We start from the raw sequence: 13,628 nt of genomic DNA on the forward strand, positions 1-13,628 counted from the left end.
GAGTTCCAAGGCATGACATGAGAAATACATTCATCTCACATAATCTGGGGTAAGACTGCTGAAGATAGACTAGCTGGCTTCCACCCACTGTCAGCCCATGGAGAGAAACAGAGCAACACAGTTGGGTGTGACCATCAGGAGTGAGAGCATAGAAATGGTGATTTATAGCCCTGACAAGCTTAAGAAAGATCCCTTTAACGGATACAAGACGCAGGAGCTCTCCTTTTGCCTTGGAGAAAACTCCAGTTGAAGCACCAGTACACCTATGAGTCGCATATGCTCAGGCAAATCAGGAGCATCTCATCACCACAGACCAATATGGAACTTACTGTGAGCATAAGAAAAGGAAAAAAAAAGGCAAAGCAGTTTAGTTCTGGGCTGAAAGGAGCTCCAAGCCACAAGCCTTGTTCAGTGGTAATGGTACAGAGCCTGAGATCTGAATGCTGGTAGGCTCTTCAGTGTCTGAGCTACAGTGGCTGCAAGTAAAAAGCTGCAGAACTCAGACGCACTGCTGAACCACACTCTTTTGGAATATTAAGACCTATTTTAGCTTATTTGTTTCCTAAACTAGGAAGAAACCTTCTTTTCCTTAAATAATGTGGCACGTGATAATTAAAATGCTACCAATATTTTTTCATTTCCCCTTTGTATAAACAAATGAGAACTGCTGAGAACATGTTGACTGTTGGAAAATTATACTTTACTCTTGTTTAAAGTGTTAAGTTAAAGGAAGTTCTGCTTTCAAAATGAACCAGGTGATTTAATTGCAATGATAAACTGGCCCCTTAAAATACATACTTCTGAAACACTATGATGTCGCCATCCATGAGTTCATCAAGAGCTTTATCAAGAGATACATCATAGTCTTGAATCCTTTCTGTTAAATTGGGTTTAACTTCCTGCAATAAAGAACAAAAACTGTTGATCACAGAATAAACAAAAGACAAAAATAAAGATCACAATAGTGAAGAAATAATAAGATAAGGTAACCTGTATCTTCTTTCAACTGAAACAAATGGAGATATATATACATATATAGGCAAATTAAATGTTATCTTAGCTAAGGTCCAGATACATCTAATTGCTATTGATCAAAGGTAAAAATGAGCAGCTAGCTTTGAGTCTCACTCAAGTTATCTTTATTTTCAAAAGTATTTTATCATTCAGCATTATCTCCTTAGCCCTGAAAATTTTCCAAAATTCAGAGATTAATTTTTTACTGATGCAGCTTCCAGGAAGCTTGGAGAACACTGATTATCCTCACTTATTTTAATAGTGCAAAACTTTTGTACAGCAATTCACTTGTCTTTAAAAAAAAAATGAAAAAAGACATATTAAAAATGCATATATTATAAATATCTATATGCATGTTACATATTTATACTTGTAGGTTGACCTCTTGGGATATAAGCACCTGTCTAAACAAACTGGAACCAAACTGCAACCCTGACCTGCACAGTTCTGCTTTTTGGGATGGAAGTGTGCGTGCTCCCCTGGAACCACCAGAGAGAGCAGCACAACTGCTAACAAAAATTGCAATAAAAAACCCAATTCCTTGTTCTTACTATAGCAAGGACTTTGCCTTGGCAAGATCTGCATCTCCAGCACTCAATAAATACAGCAGTTATAAAGATTTACTATTTATGTATTTGGGCAGAAACACGTTCACTGACTTCTAACTTAGGGAAGAAAGGAGAAGATGCAACATTTTGTCAACTCCACTGTCTAAAGGGGGCACTGAAAATACAACAGCCAATAATGTTAGGAGCACTAGCTTCTCTAACACTGTGACTCAGAGGATACACACAGATTCAGCACAGCAAAGCTGCTCATGTAGGACTTCATGTAGAGATTTTTTTGTTTTAAAGCCTCACACTTCTAGTGGTTTAATTTTAAATCTGTTTTGAAGTTAACTATTTGCTGATACTCTGCAGCACTGTAGACCTCAAAGCTACAGGTTACAGAGTACTTATGATTTATAAATTGCCATTGTTATAAGCAACCTTTTTTTTTAACCAATAGAACTTCTTTTTTCTAGTTATAGCATGTAAAAGACAAAAATGTAACATAGTTGATCAATGCAAACCTCATAGAGGATAAGGTTAGTTTCTTGTGGAAATCCTGCTCTCTCACACATAACTGGAAGCAAGTCACCTATTGGAAAGAAAAGGAACGTGAAATGCATTGCACTTTAACTGCTAGCAAGACCTCCTGCAAAAAGGAGAGCGCTTATTTTTCTACCCTGGATAAATTGTTTTAAAATGCCTGACAGCCTTCCAGGTAAAAGCTTCCCTTATTGACATTCAACCCAGAGACAGACTGTAAGGTTTCCTTCACATCTGAACAACAAGAACATGTGCAAGGCCATCCAAGATCAAAGAGATGAAATAACACTCTTCCTTCCCCAAAGAAAAAAATTAATCTCTTAAAAAAAAAAAAAAAAAAAAAAAAGACAGCCAAAATACAAAATTAGAAAGCACATAGAAGTTAACAAAACGAGATGTTCAAAATGACAAATCGAATTATTTTTACTCAGCGGACACTTGCTGAATTCTTGAAATGGACCCACATGCAAACGAAGTCTCATGCCCAATTCAGTCTGAGCAGCTGCTCTCAGGCTACCATAATGAAAAGTTGTAGGAGAGTTATTCTAAAAGCTATTGCAAAAGTACATTCCACAAAAAATCCTTGAAATAGAAGGAAAAAAAACAAACTGTAGAGCAATATCAAATCACAAAGCTTTACAGCAAGTCTGAAAAAGCTCTTCATATTCAGTAACACCTAGTGAATACAGCAAACCTCTAGAAAAAAATTAACTGACAGTCAACAGTGTATTAAGGCAATGCTCTCAGCCTTGCAGAAAGTTTCAGTGACACAACACGGGGAAGAAAACTATCAGGTATTGGAAGAAATCAGAATTTTGTTCTGTGGCCTACCTCTGATTTCAGTAATAAAACTAATATTAAAAGAAAGAGAGATACACAATCTATAGTCTTTAAAACATTTCAATTGTAACAATGAAACTGAATTTTAGAACTCACGTATTTTACAGGATATAGGCGTGTAGATATGTCCACAATAATTCAAACTCCGAGTCTTCGGATCATACATCTTCAGAAACAACATTACATCATCTACAAATTAAGAAACAAAATTTAATTTTAAGTAAGGCTTATTTGGGAGGGAGAAAGATTGCCTAGATATTTTTCTTTAAACAGTAAGAAAGAGGTGTCTTTGATTTATTAATGCCTGTAAAATATTATTAAATGTTGAATTTTTAGAAATCAATTTTATATATAAAAATTATTCAGTAATTCTAAAAACATGTGAAACACGTCTTACACTTGAAGATAAATGAGAGAAAAACTGATGCCAGCGCTGTAGTTTTGATGGGCACATCAATGTCATCATTGAAAAAAGGAATACACAATGTTTTCCGAGATATACCCAAAATGAAAGTATTCTGGGTATTCATGCAAGTTTTAGCATATATGCTTACGATCTTTATCAAACTTGGGTAATGTTGCTCCAGTAGCAGCCATCTCTGGATCTACTGTTTCCAAAAATATTGTCCATGGATTTTCATTGTCACTGAGCTCAATCATCTATGTAGAAAGATGTAGAAGAAGAAAAAAAAGTCTCTGGAGAATATAATATAAGCTGATATCTCCATTTTCATGAAACACAAGACCTTTATGACATTCTATGAGTAGGAGAATTAGGTTTTTTTCAGTTGCATTAATGACAGGAAGTTTAGGAAGTTTATTAAGAGAAACAATGACAAATATAAAAACTCCAAAACAGTTTTAATGAAGCACAAATGATAGGTTTTTATTTTAAATGGACCTATTTCTTTTTCACTTAAAAAATATACCTACAGCTATCTTTATTATGGCAAGAAAACTACTTCACTTTGGAAGTAACAGGATAGTGAAACCAATCACTGTTTTCTGTGGTATTTAGACACAATGTTTTACATTTCATTAAATCAAGTAATTTTGTCCAAATAATGGAGGACTCAGAAAGACATTTGTGTTTGAAATCTAACATAAAAATAATGATCATGCTTTTTTTCATGGAAGAAAAATCATGTACCACACTCCTCCCTCCTATCCAAATCAATCCACTAAATCTCAAGTCTTCTCAAGTATCAAACTTCACCAGATACAGGTCAAATTAAAACCTTGAAAAATCCAATGTCCCAAACTTAGATTCTTAAAGAGAACTAAAAACCATGCTTGATGTACAGAAATAATGTCCTCTATCAACGAATATTTACCGTTTTATTGCCATCTGCTTCATTATCTAACATTGCAGGTCTTTTTGTTCCATTACTTCTGGCTTGCATTGGCCATAATCTGATTTGATCCTGGGGAAATCCCTAAAATAAATAAAAATTGTGACAGGAAACAAATGGAAAAAAGGCTAAGATACTTTTACTAAACTCAATCAGATCTTCTATTTTAAAAGGTCTAAATTATGACCACTGCCAATACCTGGAGAAGATAAAGACTATGAAGCAACCATAATGTAATAAAATAAATACATAGATATTCAGCTACAGAAAACTTACCATTGTTTGAGAAAGATTTTGAACAAATTCCGTAAGCGTGGAGTTTTTTAATACTTTGAAAACAGTGTATTTCACTTTTTCTTCATCATACATATCATTGCCTTGGTGACCACAGAACTGATCCTCTGCCACTATCTGAAAAATTACATTTAAAGGTTACTATTCATATTAACCCAGCTGCACAATATACTACTTTCTTACGATGCTTTACTGTGCAACGTTGCTGGCTCTGTGGATAGCGGCAGACCACTAACACAATTTGTGTTCTCATGAAGAAAATCTGCAGGTATACAGATTACAGTGAATTTAAAAAAATGTGACTGATAGTCAAATCAGTCAGTGTAAGTAATTAAAACGCACTAATTCTTACAAATCCAGAACAATTAAAAACCAGTTGTGCTTAGATCCCAATCTTGGAAACATGTGCTCTAACAATCTTGGCACTTAAAAAAAAAAGGCTATATAATTATTTTACTGGTGTAATGCAAGGAGGCTGGTCTAAAATGTTTCCTCTATCTCCCACAGCTCCCATGCATTCTTTGTTAACAGAAAGACAAATGGTGCCACTCTCTTCACTGAAAACAGCTCTAGTGTAAACGCAGTGTAAAACAAGCTGAACTTCACCAATATCTCTACTTATGAACACCAGAAAGAAGATGCAAGGAAACATGGAGGCAAATGGAAAATGGGTTCTGTTTTCTTCTGCCAGATGGGCTCTGGAAAGAGCCATAACCAGGGTTCCTTAAGGCAATTCAAAACAATCTAGTCCATCTGTCTTTTCCAAAAAGATAATTGCAAATATAAGCACTCTCTCCTTCTGCTTCTACTTGATGAGCTCAGTTTGGCAGCAGTCCAGGCTTGCAGCCTATGGCTAGATACATTCTAATTTTAGAAAATAATTCTTGAAGGAGATAAAAGTGCGGTGGCAGGGCAGCCATTTAAAATAACCTGGTCCTTTTCCTTTCACCTGAACTTACTATTTTTGCTTGCAAGCATGTAACTTCCAGAGAAAACAGAAATATGTCTATAACATACAGTACTGTTTGTTTCATTAGGATTTGTTGCATGTATAAATATACTTAAAAGCACTAAAATTGTAATTTCACTTCAAACGCTAATTCCAAACACAAATTCAGAAAACCGAAAATCAAGGTTTGTCTTGGGTGGTTCAACACTCTAATGGTAAGGTAGTTGCAACTTGATCTGTTTCAAAAGCTGACCTGCACTTGCATATAGAGGTGAGCTTCCTGCCTCTCCTTCCTCTTCTGAGCTTCTATCCTTTTCTCTTCTTGTAGCCTTTCTACGAGCTGTTGAGGAATATCATGGTCTGTGACAGGCTGCAAAACTTCACCTACAAAGTAGATTTTGTGATGTCATTTCAAGACTTACATCAAACAGGGTTTTCTTCATACACACTTGACTTTCCTCTGATTTGAAGTAAAAACCAGCTTTTTTCATCTTTTAATTAAAAACATGGTTTGATATCATCATGTTTTGGCAAAAGAAGCATTTTCTATCCCAAGCCAAAATGCACTACTTCCATGAAATATGTATCAGAATTCTGAATTAAATATTCATTTTCAAGATTAAAAAAATGTTTACCACCTATTTTTTTTAGTATACATATATCTACATAATTATAATCAATTGGATCTAGTTTCCATCACTGAAGTTAGTTCACTAATTTTTCCATCCTATAAAACAATCCAGACTAAAGCACTCTGCAGGTACAGCTTTGCCTTACTGTGCTAAGACAAGGTGACACTACATTAGCACATCCTTTCCCAAAGTGAGAGAAAGGCTGGTTGATCCCACAGAAACTATAAATTCCAACTATAACTAACAAAGCTCTTTTGTAAAGGAAGACTGTCAACAATTCAGAAGTAAAATATAGCCATAAATCCCTGTACGTAAATCTAACTTGGAACACACGGAGAGTGTACATACTTAATTTTGATTCCCTGATGTAAACCAACATGTACGCATTCGTACAGTGCCGTACAGATAAGTCATCGTCATGACCTCCATAGTTGTGTTCAATCGCTTCTTCCTTTGTACATCTTGATACAACATCATCATCAAATTTACACCACTAGAGAGAAAAATTTATATAAGTACAATTTTACACACAAAACCATGTTTTTGAATGATAAATTATCCTATTCCTGGCATGTCTTTCAGCTCTTTGAAGTAACTAAAATTGCTCTTCAAGCAGCATGAGTTTTAAAAAAAATCTAGTTCAGTATAATTTGTGCTACCTGCTACTTGTGCTCAGCATAAGGAAGGCCATAAATACCAAACCTTTACTGAAATATTTGAACATTTTACACTGAATATCAAAAGCCCAATAATTATTCAAAGAACTTTTTCTTAAGACTTATTCAAATACCTAACCTTTCTATAGGAATTGCAGAAAATTAATCTTGTTTGTTGTAAAATAAAATAAAAAGCAGTGATGCACAAGATACCTAATATTTATTTGTACATTTAATTTACAGCAAATTTTAAATTAAAACAATAAAGCCAATTAAGAAAGACAAACAGCAACAAATTCACAGCAAAATCTGACTTCTACTTTTCCTGTGAAGAGTCATGTACACACACCACCAGTCAACTCGGGGAAGAGGCACCTGACCTATAAACGTCCAATGCAATCAAGTCACCTAAACCTGTAACAGTGGAACACGCAAAGATACTGAACTTCTGAGTCACAGAAACATTTGAAACATTTGTATTTGCTTCAGCATAAAGTCATCCTAAAAAAATTGTGGATAAAGTGTGACTGCAGTAGAGCTTCAACACATATACACACACAACTGAAGGGATTCCCCTAGTTAAAAGCCTTTTGCCAAAAGCCAATAGCAAAGATGAAGCTGCTCCTCTTAAGAGGGAAGTGATTCTTTAATGCCTCCAAATGCAGGCTCCCTCCTAAAGAGGAAAAACTAGACATAAGAGCTGACGCTCTTTTATTTTGCAAATACAAAGTAAGTTTCCCAAATACATTGGAATAGGCATCAAAAAGTTATCAAGCTAGGAACTACATGGAGAAGTCAAACCCCTGTGTGATGGAATGTGCCAGCACGCTCTTCTGTCAGAAACAACAATTCCAAAAATTTGCTCATTATGAAAACTGCGAGTATGTATTTGCAAAACACAAATATGTTTAGGTGCTTTTCAATACTCACTTTGCCGTCCCCCTTTGGATTTAAGTAAACAACATAATGTCCGCCATGGTTATCTCCACTGTGTACTAGAACTGCGTGAAGAATGTAATTTGCAGGATCCTTAGGATCTGTTTTTTGCAAAAATTCATCTAGCGGCAATTGTTCAGGAAACTCAAACCTAGTTTTGAAAAGAATTAGGACAGTTGTATTTGTAGTTAAGACACACACATGCTATTATGCAGGACATCAGTACTTATTCCTAAAGCAAGTTACAAAAATTGAACAAGTTGTTATTGTTACAATGCCAGGATACACTGCATATAGTGGCAGATTTTATACTGTTTTAATACAGAATAAAAAATATGTTCATAAGCACCTGAGAAAAAACATGCCCTCAGTAACGAGGGTAAGAGCACTTTAATGAAACAGTGCTGCTTTGGATTCAATGTGTCAAGGGAAGAGCTCAAAACCTGTTATTTTCTAGTACACAAATACAGCTTTTCTAGCACAGGTACCACTGGACTGGAACATTATTTTGAAATGTCTTTCAGCTGCTGCAGTCTCACCTTCTTGGTGCAATACATATTTAGCTTACAACCAACAATATACCTCCTTGAGAAATTATCAGCCTCTACTTACAAGTGAGTGGCATGGAAATAGATGGAGGGAAAGCAGAGGACTACTACTTTATCCTTCTCACTCTTGTTGCAGCCAATGGAAATGTACCAACTTCCCACACATGCCACAAAGAATGTTCCACAAAGTGTTAAAAAACACATTCACTTGTTTCATGTCCCAAACAACAGCTACAAATGGCTATTTGGCATTCAGACCTTAATATGCAATCAGTGCACCTTTGGGGGACCTCTAACATACGCCAGTGCACACACCTTCCTCTTGGAGTTGATTAAAGAATAGGATTTTGACAAATTATTTTTCATAAAATGCAACAACAGGTCCAAATTCTACAACGGAAAAAACCTTACCTATCATTTATCTTGATGTTTTGGTCAGTCTGAGGATCATACATAAATCTCATGAGCTGTAGGTGTAATACTGGTGGCAATGTTAGGAACTTCACACCTTTTTCTGCCTCCTAGATATTTTAAAGGAAACAGAGGGTTGAAATTGCAAGATTTTAGCAAATGAAAACACTCGTTTGCTGTAGACACTCTTCCTATGGACCTTTACTATATAAGCTTGACACACAATGTCCAGAACAAATAATGTTCAGCACTGGGGTGAATGCTGCACCAACCTTCTCATGAGCTACTCCCATAACAAAAGAACTCAGTTCATTTAAATTTAGGCCATTCATACAAGCACATGTGAACATCTCACTGCATTAAGAGCAAGTTACCCATATAAATAAAATTAAAAAAGAACAGAGAGAAGAAAATTCATTTTTGACAAATTAAGAATTTCATGCTCATTTTATTCTGCCAACAAATATTTGGCGACCATGCTGTACCTTCCTAAGAACACCTAAAGATTATATAGAATATTACTCACAAAAACAGGTACATGGAAGCTGCAAAAATAAGCTTTAGTAAAACAAGGGTTTTTAAAAAGGACTTGAGCTTCCTACAGTGGGTGCAGCAAAGTGCAGCTGAAAAGCTCAAACATGTGCACACACATGAATGTTTAAAGTTCCACAGGTTCATCTGGCATTCTTGATGATACAAAAATGACCTGTCTAAAGTTACTTTTAGAGCTATGCTGCATTTGCACTAGACACATAGAAGAACAGACTACTCTTAAAGGAAGAGCTGCTCAATCTTGGGATCAGTAGAGAAGTTAACTATTCTAGTCACTAAAACACTTACAGGTATAAAAGCAAAACTCAGTGCTGATTAGACTGTTTTAAAATCCAAGCTCCATTTTAAGAAACCTAACAGCAATTAAAAGGAGCTATGTAAAAGTTTGCCTAAGGAGAAAAATCACCAAAATCAGTTGATACAACCTAGAATGGGTTTTGCAACATTTTTTGATTACCATAGCTTTGTTATTTCATCATGGACAGAGAAATAAAATTTAAAACCAAATTAAAAAAGAAAAATACCTGTAAGCCATGTTCTCCTGCATCGTACTTGTTATCACCATCCAACTGTTCCACTGCAACGTAGTCAATGAAGGACTCAAAAACTAAATAAAAAAAAAATAAAATTGGGGAATTGTAAGGAAAGAGGAAGAAAAATTTAAGTTTACTCTAGCTTGAGTGCTTAATGTATTAATCAAATAACGTGTTAAGACATAAGAGTTTGTGTTTGAATATTTCTGTATTTAAAAAAAGTTTTATATTGCTTAAGAATGTCAAGATATGCACCAAATTGTAGGGGCATACATAAGAATATCATTAGATTTTTAAATCACAGAGTTACTACTGTCTGCCATATCTCCTGTTCTCACTTTGTTAAGTATCAAGCTAGATGATTCTCTTTGCTGGACTCTTACATGTCCTTTTTTGTGTCTTGTTTGCCAGATACTTGGTGAAGGAGTGATAAAGACCACCATTATGCTGCTCGAATTAGCTCATTCTTTTTATTTGCTTATTACTATGGTCACGTCTAAATAAGAATCTATTTCCTCCTAGTTCCTCTTCATATATAAATTATAACCTACCATGATAACACTACTGTTATCACTATGGCACAGTATGCACTTTTATCAGACCAGGAAAACTCCTAAAACTCATAGAGTTTTATGAAAATACTTCAGTGAGAGAATTAGGGAGGAAGGGGCAGGGAAGGAAAATGGGAGAAGGGGAAAAAAGGTTATGTAAGCAAAAACATTTTCTGCAAAAAATGTTTTCGATGATGTGTCAGAGACTCTTTCCTCTGAAATTAAAGCACGGATATTTCAAAGTGCTGCGCACCAACAAACCCATTTGAAATCAACAGGCACTAAAGATGTCCAACATGTTGAAGTACTTGATTGGTGCAGATCACACTGTACCACTTACTATTTTTCTTTCCCTTTATACTTAGCTGGATGTCATAATAATCTTCTATTCGTTCAGATCGATAGTCTACGTGTTTGCATTGGATATAAGACTGTAAACAAAACAAAAAAACCCCACATAAATTCAATGTATAAAAGTAATGGAGTTAATTTAAAATTATTTTTAAAAAAAATTAACTACATACCACCATCTTCCCTCTGAACAATTTGGGAATAGTGCCTTCTACACATGTGCCTTTCATTTTATTCTCCACATTATCAAGCAGCTGAAAGAAAAAAAAATGTTTTTACATGGGATAAACTTGCAGTTTTTTAATTTATTCATCACACACAGAGGACTACTTCATTGATTAAACTAAGTCACTTGCATAAAAATGAAATGTTAGTCTATTTGTACTGACATCTCCTTACTAGTCCTTTAAATCTTCCTCTTCCCCCTAAAACCTGCACTGAAGACTCCTCCAGCTACATTCCTTTGAGCCTGGAAAAACCTCATAAACGTAACAATACATTTGCATCTTCAAAACTGCATTTCTCTCCATGGCTATATAAAGACCACTAGCATACATTCCATTTTTCAACCTTCCCTATCTTTTAGAAATTCCACAAAAGGCCGCAATCAATCCCATTCTTAAAAAAGAGAACTAAACAAAGGCAAAAACTCTATGTTTTAGAGACCTAATTTAAATTAATCAGTGCCAATATTACTTGGATTGTAACTAAATTATATTATATATACGCAATATCAAGAGACAACATTATGCATCACAGATCAGTAAGAAACAGTAAAAACATACCACTCGACATAATTCCTGGACATCATGTTGCATGAAGCTGTCTAAAGTTTCCCACCTTTATAAGGCAAATTTATACAAAATTATTATATTATGAAGAAAACTTAAAGCTCAAAAGACACTTTTGTGATTTCTTTGCAGATCAAGAATTTAATACATAGCAAGATGTAAAGACTCTGAGATTTAGTACTGGCTGATGCGCAGGTGTCTTTTTTAGTTCTGTAGCATTTACTTGGCAGGAAGAAGGGGCAGTGAACTTGTGGGACATTTTGGCAGCCGTTCTGTGCCCACCTGCCTTCTCTCTCTCTGTGGATCTGGGGACGGGGACTGGGAAGGCAGCCGGAGCCAGCCGCAGAGGCCAGGGCCAGGCTGTTGCTAGCAGAAGAATTCTTCCAGTCTACAACATAGTCTCAGATCACCTCAGAAAAAACACTCTTAAGAAAAGGCCTGGGAGCAATTCAATGCTGTCAGAATAGTTTCTGCACTATGCTTCTATCTGCCTCTCTTCTGAGGGCCCTTCAGGTGCAGTCAAGTGGCATTCAGGGATTATTTCAGCACATGAAAGGAAGTAAATGGATTTATAGGAAATACTGGCTCCTTTGTGCTCATCTAAACAGTTAATCCTGGATGCACAGTAACTCCAAGGATGCAAGGAGGCATCCAGCTTCCTGAACTGTCCATGTGCAAACACACTCATATGAAAAGATGGCTGAGAGCAAGTCTCTAAACGCCTCGTAGCCAATGTGGCACACTGCAATATTCAGCACTACTGCCTTAAATGAAAAAGAAGCATAAAGTGTTTTTAGTTTCAGCATTAAATACTTTCTCCTACAAACTCTTTAACTTAAACTCAAGAATGCTTTTTAAGTCTTTGACAACAGTTTTTGCAAGTCATCACTGCTAACCATATGAAATAAGCTACGTTTACTGTCGGCTCTAGCTTCAGCATGAGGTTCAACCCTGGCCCTTGAAGCAACAAGCACAGGGCTGATCAGGAGCAAGACTTACTCTATCCTCCCCTCCCACTCTCTTCTCAGCGACTCACCACTGCATACTACTCCAAAAAGCGTGCCAAAACAACTGTGTGGGGGTCCACACTTAAACAAGCTGAATGAAGTGACCTGTTAGATAATTAAGAATGGAAAATAACCTCCTGGCTCCCTAGGCTTAAAACACTAGCCAGCGTAAAGGACAAAAATCAAAGAAAAAGGTTGCATACTAATATTAGGATAAAAAGGGCTCCTTCAGACAATGGCATCACTTTCTACTAAAAGGAGCCAAACTTGGTTAGAAACTCACAATATCCAGTAAACAGTTATGCTCTACACAGCTCTACAGGTAGGTCTCACAAGGTCAGATACCCCTCTCTGGTTTAATGAGGAAGGAAAAGACTGAATCTTCTAACATATTCAAAAATTCCTTCCCAAGAATGAAGGCAGGCATGAACACATTTTTAAAACCTTGCTCTCAGATACAAAATTAAGCATCTGCAACACCCTCAGGAAAGGTCTCTTCATGCTACTCAAGATGACACAGTTGGGATCTTAACTCAAGATGACGTATTTACAATATCAGCAAGTCTTTCCAGTGTAACAGGACAGCAGGAGCGCTGATAAACTAAATATACTGTGTGCTAGTAGGAAGAGGATACGACTAGATAAACATACAACACTGAGGTTACCTACTTCATTTTAAACTTCCCCCAAAAGGTGAAAAAGAAAGGTTACAAAGACACAAGGTTACAAACAGTCTTATCAGAACACAGCGCTACTACAAGCTTTAGCAGAAGATGTGGTATGGACACTAGGACAGCTACATGAAAAAGATGATACAAACTTCCTAACCTGTTTTTAAATGAAAAAATGCTTGTCAATATTACTACAAAAGACCAGTCTACAAATACAATGCGACAAAGTAATGCAAAATACAATCTTTTAGAACAGTTTTTGATAAAATCCTACTCCATGCTTACACCACTTGCAAAGAGAAGGCTTGTAAAGGTTATGCTAATCTTTGCCTTCTGTCCTAACTTGTGCTCAACTGAAACATCAAGCTAGTAAAAGAAAATGCCAGAAAACAAAAAAAACCTAACACCCCTCAATGCAGCTATATTGTATAATTCTGTCTAGATACTCC

The 13,628-nt window shown here is 35.9% G+C and overlaps 1 protein-coding gene across 3 annotated transcripts in view; it reads right to left on the minus strand.

Moving 5' to 3' along the window:
* The window catches only part of USP7 (ubiquitin specific peptidase 7), a 73,554-nt gene that overhangs the window by 14,251 nt on the left and 45,675 nt on the right, over nucleotides 1-13,628 (minus strand). For all 3 annotated transcript variants that reach the window (XM_054842684.1, XM_054842687.1, XM_054842686.1), the window contains exons 8-21: nucleotides 11,496-11,550; nucleotides 10,884-10,964; nucleotides 10,700-10,790; nucleotides 9,800-9,882; nucleotides 8,724-8,833; nucleotides 7,759-7,915; nucleotides 6,521-6,665; nucleotides 5,794-5,924; nucleotides 4,574-4,708; nucleotides 4,280-4,381; nucleotides 3,500-3,605; nucleotides 3,042-3,134; nucleotides 2,087-2,154; nucleotides 799-899 (exon numbers count right to left, since the gene is read on the minus strand). In XM_054842684.1, the coding sequence (XP_054698659.1) occupies nucleotides 799-899; nucleotides 2,087-2,154; nucleotides 3,042-3,134; nucleotides 3,500-3,605; nucleotides 4,280-4,381; nucleotides 4,574-4,708; nucleotides 5,794-5,924; nucleotides 6,521-6,665; nucleotides 7,759-7,915; nucleotides 8,724-8,833; nucleotides 9,800-9,882; nucleotides 10,700-10,790; nucleotides 10,884-10,964; nucleotides 11,496-11,550 (1,458 nt within the window). The remainder of the gene's footprint in view (nucleotides 1-798; nucleotides 900-2,086; nucleotides 2,155-3,041; nucleotides 3,135-3,499; nucleotides 3,606-4,279; nucleotides 4,382-4,573; nucleotides 4,709-5,793; nucleotides 5,925-6,520; nucleotides 6,666-7,758; nucleotides 7,916-8,723; nucleotides 8,834-9,799; nucleotides 9,883-10,699; nucleotides 10,791-10,883; nucleotides 10,965-11,495; nucleotides 11,551-13,628) is intronic.

The sequence above is a fragment of the Grus americana genome, chromosome 15 (assembly GCF_028858705.1).
Source record: "Grus americana isolate bGruAme1 chromosome 15, bGruAme1.mat, whole genome shotgun sequence".
Classification (NCBI taxonomy): Eukaryota; Metazoa; Chordata; class Aves; order Gruiformes; family Gruidae; genus Grus; species Grus americana.